We start from the raw sequence: 8414 nt of genomic DNA on the forward strand, positions 1-8414 counted from the left end.
GTGAAATGAAATAATTCTTTTTTAGGTTTTATAACCTAAAATTTAATTTATTATATTATTAAATAATTGTTTTAAAATACAAGGATCATTAAAAATATTTTTTATGTTAACTACTTAATTTCTAAAATTGAAAACAAAAATAAGGATATCTATGAGCCAGGAAACTTGAATTAACCTTCTCAACACACGCACACACACACACACACACACATTTGAAATAGCCAAAAAAATCATAAATTACTATATTGATACCATAGAATTGCACTATAATTTCTCAAGATTAGTAACTAAGCTGTATTTGGCTCTAAAAAAATATGAAATTTCGAGCAGACTAAAGATTCAACTTACCACCTTGCAGTCTTGTATCGAAAGAAGGAGCTGATGTCATAATACTTGAAAATTTCTGAGAAAGCCACTAGTAAGATATTCTGAGCTTTGATTGGTTATTCACATGTTATAGACAGAAGTAATTGTATATGAGGAAGTGTTTCCAAAAATGGAAGGAGGTGGGCAGGGCCCACTGTGTTTGAGTCAGTACATGTCCGATATCTCAGCAAATAGAAAGCATAGGAGGTTCTTCTTTTATATTCTAGCTTGTCGATATCAGTAACTTGAGTTCCTAATTTGTAAGAAACTACAGACTTTGTATTTGGACATCATAAACATCTAATCTGAACCAGTGCTGCATTCAACATACCACATGACACACAAAAAAAAAAATCGATGTTTAGGTATGTTTTTAATATTTACTTTAAATCAAGATATTAAATAATGTATAATACTAAATCTTGAATTATGATATAAAATTTGATACCAAACTTATTGACATAGATACATAAAATAGTAGTTAAAAAAAATTTTGAATGCGAGTCAACAAACAAGATGACATGGCCTTTGACCCATGATCCATGTGGAGAGGGTTAAAAAACCTATAACAACTACAAGATTCATTACTACAGATTATTTGCATGATAAATTTAACAAAAAAAACAAAATTAATATTAAATAATTTGTTTTAAAAATACAAGGATCATTAAAAATATTTTTTATGTTAACTACTTAATTTCTAAAATTGAAAACAAAAATAAGGATATCTATGAGCCAGGAAACTTGAATTAACCTTCTCAAGTGAATAAAAGATTTATCATTCAAACTGCTTACATCATACATAAATTCTTAGAAAAGAATACAAACTTTACGGGTATTTTTAATATATTTATGATCTATAGCTAAAAAGATGTCATTTCCTAAACTACATTTGACCCCTAAATAAATGCAATAACTTTGTTTTAGCAACATATTTTGAATTTTTCAACCATCCTTTGAATACAAATTCACACCTGTTCTCTCTTAGAACTAGTTTGCTTTTTTATGAATCAGATTTTAAATATACATCTTCAATTACTTAAACACATTCTAATACACATACCATACAATAAAACTTGTTTCTCTCAAATTCAACCCAGATATTATACAGAAATAATATTAATAACATTAACATTTTCCCAAACTAAACTGAAAATATATTTCCAATAGATACTCACCTCTTCTCAAAAAATGTTACTTGACTGATACTGCCTTCTATTGGCACAAATTTTTGCTCGCCAGTAGTCCTGATACTCTCACTTATTTCTGCATACTAACATGCAAATGATTGTGCAGCAACCCTCCACCAATAGGTGTACAACACTACCCCTATCATACCTGGCACCCTCTTTAATATTGCAGCTGTTAACCACTTTGAGATTGGTCAAATCACACCAAACCACACAGAGGTGGGGAGGATGGGTGGGAAATGTGAGTAGAGGTAAGTATCTATTGGAAATACATTGTCAGTTTAGCATAGAAAAATGTTAACTTCCTATACCATATCTTACCTCCTCTCACAAAAAACTAGAATCCCACATTGAACCATTGAAGGACTGGTAGGAAGATGCTCCCCCTTTAGGAAGCACCCAAAGGAAAACCATGGGGTGTGAGAAGGAATTAAAAACAACATACCCATGGAAGACCGCATCACTTCTGAGCCAGGTATACTCTTTGCCCTTTAGTAACGTGTCATCATAGAGGGCAGAAACATGGAGGGAACCAAAGAAAAAATTGGACCCACTTGTGTAGAGTGGCTATGGCATGACAAACCATAAATAGGAGTCGACCTCAACCAACACCTGGCAGCATCTGAAATTGTAAATCAGGTCCATGGTAGGAAGAGGAACTTCTGCCTTTCACCTAAAAATCAGGTACTGGCAGGGAAGAGGAGCTACCATACTAAAAATCCACTTCTGCATGCAAACATCTCCAACATAACCAACACCAGATCCTTTGGGAACCAACATCCAGCAGATGGTAGGAAGGTGGAGAGCCAAGGTGGGTGTTTTTCTCCGGTTCAAAACCTGGTGGCATTGGGAATTCTTCATCCAATCTGCAGTAGGAGTAGGGTACCCAGTTTTACACATGCAGGAATTCATGTGTCTCATCCAGCTACAACCAACATCACCTCCACCAGAAATTCACATCCAATAGATGATAGGAAGAGGGACCACTATATGGAGTTGCATCTCTAGTCCAAAACCTGGCAGCATTGGGAATTTATCATCCAGTCCACAGTAGGATGAGGGTACCATCCAAACATGTGAAGACTTATGTGGCTGGTCCAACTTCAACCAAATTCCAATCCCCAGGAACAAACATCTAGCAGATGGTAGGAAGAATGGTGCCTCAGCCAGAGGAGCAAACTACAGTATATGGCAGAGTGCTACATACAACACCTTGTTGCATCTGGAATTATACATCAGGTTCAACGTAGGAAGAATGTCACACCATCTACACCAGCAAAATGAGTGATTTGGTACACACTCAGGAGGACAAGCCTCCATGGTCCACCACCCCAGCAGCTATGAACTGGTAAGTGGCAAGGATTCCCTTACTCCATTAGAAGGAGGAGAAAAAAAAATGCATTAGAGAGTCTGGAGGGACCACAACACAGGAGACAATGCAATGGGTGACCATGATACACTATTCTGAAAAGCAGAGAAATCATGTTGACAGAGTAAATCAACCAACACCTGGCAGCATCTGAAATTGTACATCAAGTCCACAGTAAAAGGAGCCTCAATGCCACAGATCATCAGAAATGGGCATTAATCCCTATCTGTTTAATTTGTGTTAGTCCATGAGTGTACTATTTGGGAATACCTACAAATGGTTTTGCGAAACAACTCCATCTCAACAGTGTGTGTAACATGACCTTGTGACATGTTATGATATTGTATTTTGATACATAGAGGTCACACTGATAGAGTCAATCAACCAACTGGTGGTGGCATCTGGAATTGTACATCAGGTCTGCAGTAGGAAGAGCCTCAACATTACTCTAGCATGGTATGTGATCACAGGTCAAAAAGTGTCAAATGAATACTAAGTGTACCTAGTCAGGTGACATTCGCCACAGAGCGGGATCCATATATGCAATAAAGGCCCCTGCAAACAAAAAGAAAATTAATGGAGTACTTACCACCCACAAATAAACAATTATAGCACTGATGATCACCCCCAAAGGAAAATGGAAATCTACAGCCAGAGACATGGGAAGATGACAGATCTGATGGGAAGAAAAACATGAAAAAGGTGACAATTATCAGGAGAAAGGGAAGAAAAATGCCAAGCGAATTAACTGGTGAATTCAATCTGGAAGAGTAACAGAAAAAATGTCACAGGAGAGGTGAGGATTTCAGGGAAAAAATAAACAGACTAAGGAAGCATGGAAGGGAGAAGTATGATGTGTTATACACCATCAAGGAGCCCTGACCGAACAAAGACGGCAGATGGGATTGGAAAGGTCATAAAGGTGGGAAAAAGAGGAAACGGAAGAAATGTGAAGAGAGAAATACCCTCACAAGCAGCTGAAATCTTGAGCTTAAAGGAATGATCAGGAACAGGGACTTTAAGGAAAAGTAATTTAAAGAACACACATACAAAGGATCCAATGGAGGATGGGGAAAAACATAGACCACATAGAGGTGCTAATCTGAAAGGGAAAGAACAAAACATCAGGGATAAAACTGGCAACTGGAAAACACAAGCAAAGTCAGAAAACCAAAAAAGTGGCAGATAACATCACCTTATAGCCCACAACAGAAGAAACCAAAAGGCCCTGCTCAAAAAGACAAGTCAAAAAGGATGATGAGTAAAGAAGAATGTTTTTGGGTTTGAATAACCGATCCATGACCAGATTCAGGGTACCTGAATGATGACATGGCATCCAAGTGATGGGACAATAGTGGGCCCAACACAGAAGACCCAATGTGAAAAAAACAGAGGTCTATCAATCAAGTGCCCCTTGCCCCGTGAATATGATACAACCATATAAACTTCAGAGTGAACCATCACCAACCGGCCTTAAGGAGCCTGCAGGAAATGAATGAAAGCTCAACGAAAAGTAAGAAGTTCCAAGATTGATATGGAGAGAGAACTTGGAAAGATACCATAGCCATGAAACCACCTGAGTGTCGAGACACACCCCACACACATATATACCATAAAAAGAAGCATTCATAAAAGGTGACATTTCTGACAAGGAGGAGGAAGAGGAACACCATTGGTAGTATTGTTTTGATCCAGCCACCAGTCGAAATTAGTCTGTAAGGGAAGGGGCAGGGTAAGAGGGGCTTCTAAGGGATCATGAACAAGGTTCCATTGGTCTATCAAAACCCAGTGACAATGATGCATGAGGGCATGACCAAGAGGAATGAGGGCTTTGAGAGAAACCCATGTTCCCAAAAGAGAGAAACTTCTCACCCAGTAGGAGAAGGAGAGGATGAGATGCTGCACAGGAGACATTCCATAGCTTGCAATTAAAGTGGAGCAGGTGGGCCCAAGGGATGTGGAAGTTAAAAAACACCACGAGATGAACCAAAAATTGTATGAGTGTGAGAACAAATTGACCGTTTGTGACAAACCAATCCACCATGACAGTGTCCTGGAAAAAAAAACTGCGGATGTGGGACTGAGTCATCTTGTGAGGAGGCAAGAAACAGCCATACATCCAAGGAGGAGGGTAGGAAAAGGTATTGGGAGACAATGGGAGATGAATGAAAGTAAAGGACCAAACTTACTGAAACGACTTTCATAACCCATTAATCAACCACCAAAAACCTCCAAACGTTGGCAAAGTGAAGAAGTCTGGCCTCCACCAGCCCTGACCTGAGAAGGGTGGCTGAAGTAAGACAAATGGGAAAATGTAATTGAATACTCGGGGTCTGATCCTCAATAAGGGAGAAGAGACACCAATGTTGTGAGTCTCAATAAAGGAAGTATGAACAATGATATTCAAAAACATGATCATCCACAGTACATGGGGATCAAGGCATACTACCCACAAATGCTCCCCAAAATGACTCACAAGAATCCCAATATCCAGGGAAGGAGGAAACACAAATAATGACCAAAAGGCTAGTCCCCAAAAAGAACAGGAGTAGAATTTAGGAATGGGAGATAAGGATAGAACATAACATACCTGAATAATCAAGTCCACCAAAGAGGAAAGAGGTCTGGGCAAATCCCTAAAAAAAGGACCCACAACTGAGAGGCATATTCAGGAAATGGGAAAAAGCTGTCCAAATCCAAAACTTCTCGATCATTAAAACTGTGATACAACAGTCATCAGTATGTTCTGTTTGTTACATGAAATTGGTTAACTCCTGATGAACCAGACCCGTCACTTCATGGGCCAAGAATCATTGGATGTGGTTGGTAATTAAAGTAGAAAAATTAAGAAAGTAAAAACTTATGGATAAGTGAATCAAACCACGAGCAAAAACATGTCTGTTCAATAAGATTGCAAATTGAGAAGTGGTTAACAGCTGCAAGATTAGAGAAGGCATCAGTTACGATAGGGGTAGTATCACACCCCTAATGGTGGATGGTTGCTGCATAACCATTTGCATGTTAGTATGCAGAAATAAGTGGGAGTATCAAGGCTAGTGGCAAGTGTAAGATAGCATATTGGAATTTTATTTCATCCATAGTTCAAAGCTTTTTGCTTTATTTCAATGTTTGTAATATGTAACCTCTCCACTAGCATTGATTTTAAAATAAGAGTTGAGACTTAGTTCTAATTAAACACAACATATATACATACCTCATGCTGTGCTTGCAGTTCTAGTATTTCCTTCTCATGATGACATCTTTTGATTGGATTTAAAACATTATCCAAAAAGGCAATCATGTAGTGCTTAACCAGCAGACCCTTATAATATATATTTGTGGAATGTCGCACATAGACGATAAAGACGGGATAAGAGTCTGGTTGAAGTTTTTGTCGACATTCACCTTCTGGCCACCAACAGTTCACAGCAGCAAAAAATATCTAGATACAACACAATAATCTTATTTTTTATTCCAATTATGGATTTTAAGCAAAATATGACAGAAGTAAAGGATTTAATCTAACTTTAAAGCATAAAAAAATTAAAAAATTACCATTATAAACTAGAATCATAGCAACTCTAAAACTAAAACTTAGTTGTAGATAAAATATTTAAATCATCATGTGTACCTTTAATAATGCTTACTTGAAAGATAAGCATTTCTAATAATACAAGTATTAGAAAGCTAAGATTGTAACAATGCTACAGACATATTTAAGAAGTAATACATTCTCAAGCAGATTCTAGTCTTCCTAGATTCCAGTGATCATCAATATAAACATTTCTAATAATACAAGAGTTAAAAATCTAACATTTTAATAATGTTACAGATATATTTAAAAAGTAATACATTCTTCAGCACATTCTAGTCATTCCTAGATTCCAGTGATCACAAGCTAAGTTTCTCTTAAAATCTTTCAATGATTCACATATATACACATACCTACAAAACTTCTCCAGTTTACTACATGGAAGAGAGAATAAACCTATCTAACAAAGAGGAAAGACAACCACATGTGTAGCTTTATCATTGCTTCTTCACTTAAACTACTGTTGCATTGGAAATAGCAGGTGGCCAAATAATGAAGATTCTTCTTTTTGACTGTTCAGTTTCCTGAAAAAGCTTACAACAAAGAACCGCAACACTTTTCTCTTTTCAAATATCTAATTACAATTTATATAGCTGAAATGTAAAATTGCAATTCCTATTTTGAGATTAATTATAAACTGTTGTATAACAGTCAGGATCTAAGAAATAAATGATTTAATCTAACAAATTTCTAAAATTTAAATATTTACAAGTATCAAATTTATAGATAACACAAGTTATAATACTCTTCTAGCATAAAATAACATTAACAGGACTTGATTTTAACAGTCTTCCAAGAAGACTAAAAACTTCCTCGAACAACAAACATAAAACCATGTTGTCCAACGGGCAACTAGTGCCCTGGAACAAACCCTTACTCAAAACAGCATCGCAGTCTACTGTACAGTTATGCATGCCTGCAATACACACATAATGTTAACTCCAGTCCTCAACTAAAATCTTAAATTTCTTAAATACAAACTCTAAAATTTGAATGCTCACAAAAATATCTTTTGCACCATTTTTTTTGTTTATAAAAGATTGTACTTTGTACAAGAGAAATGTTAGTACAATACACCAAAAGAGGTTGAAAACAGGAAATATTAAATATTGTGGTCAGCTAATAATGCTATTTTAGTCACTAAACTTTCTATCGTAAACAAGCTATATATAACAGCTCTTACAGTAAGTAAGGTTTAATTTTAAAACAGATATGATGTTTCAATCACTTGTGCGATCATTCTCAATATACAAGTTTTAACAGTGAAGAAAGTTTAGTATTTAAACCAACATTCAAATAATGTAAAAAAAAATTTAATATATATATATATATACTTAAACTGTAAGTAAACTCACAACAAAACTATTACCACACACATTGTATTGTGCAATATTCTATGTATTTATATATACACATACATATATATATATATATCTTAAGTCATCAAGAAATGGAACACTTTCATTAACCACCTCCCAAAAAAAGGAAAACATCACGTATAATAGTTAAATGAACCATCTAAACATTACATGTAGAGTTTAGTATACTCTAATTCCTTATAGTGAACTGCCTGGATGTCACATTAGTGTAGCTTATATAATGTGTAAAGGGTAGAAATGTGTGTCTCGTTGTGTGCCATCACCATAAGGGATTAGATTATAGGGCATGTAATGCTGTTTGAATACAAGAAGGAAAACAACACCTCTGTAGCCACAAAGAATATAAAAGAAGTTTATGTAAATGTTTTGAGCGTTCGTAAGTGTCAACGATGGTTCAGCAAAGTTCGTTCAGGTGACGTTAGCCTTGAAACCTGTAATGGTAGGGGCCGACATGTTGGAATTGATATTGATGCTCTGGAAACACTTGCTGAGTTTAACCCAAGGTCAACAGACTCGTT

At 36.1% G+C, this 8414-nt stretch overlaps 1 protein-coding gene across 2 annotated transcripts in view; it reads right to left on the reverse strand.

The window, feature by feature from the left end:
* Nucleotides 1-8414, reverse strand: part of LOC106472330 (thioredoxin domain-containing protein 11-like) — a 70044-nt gene that overhangs the window by 42381 nt on the left and 19249 nt on the right. For both annotated transcript variants that reach the window (XM_022401712.1, XM_013932971.2), the window contains exon 4: nucleotides 6140-6367. In XM_022401712.1, coding sequence (XP_022257420.1) covers nucleotides 6140-6367 — 228 coding nt within the window. The remainder of the gene's footprint in view (nucleotides 1-6139; nucleotides 6368-8414) is intronic.

This window comes from Limulus polyphemus, unplaced genomic scaffold (assembly GCF_000517525.1).
Source record: "Limulus polyphemus unplaced genomic scaffold, Limulus_polyphemus-2.1.2 Scaffold119, whole genome shotgun sequence".
NCBI lineage: Eukaryota > Metazoa > Arthropoda > Merostomata > Xiphosura > Limulidae > Limulus > Limulus polyphemus.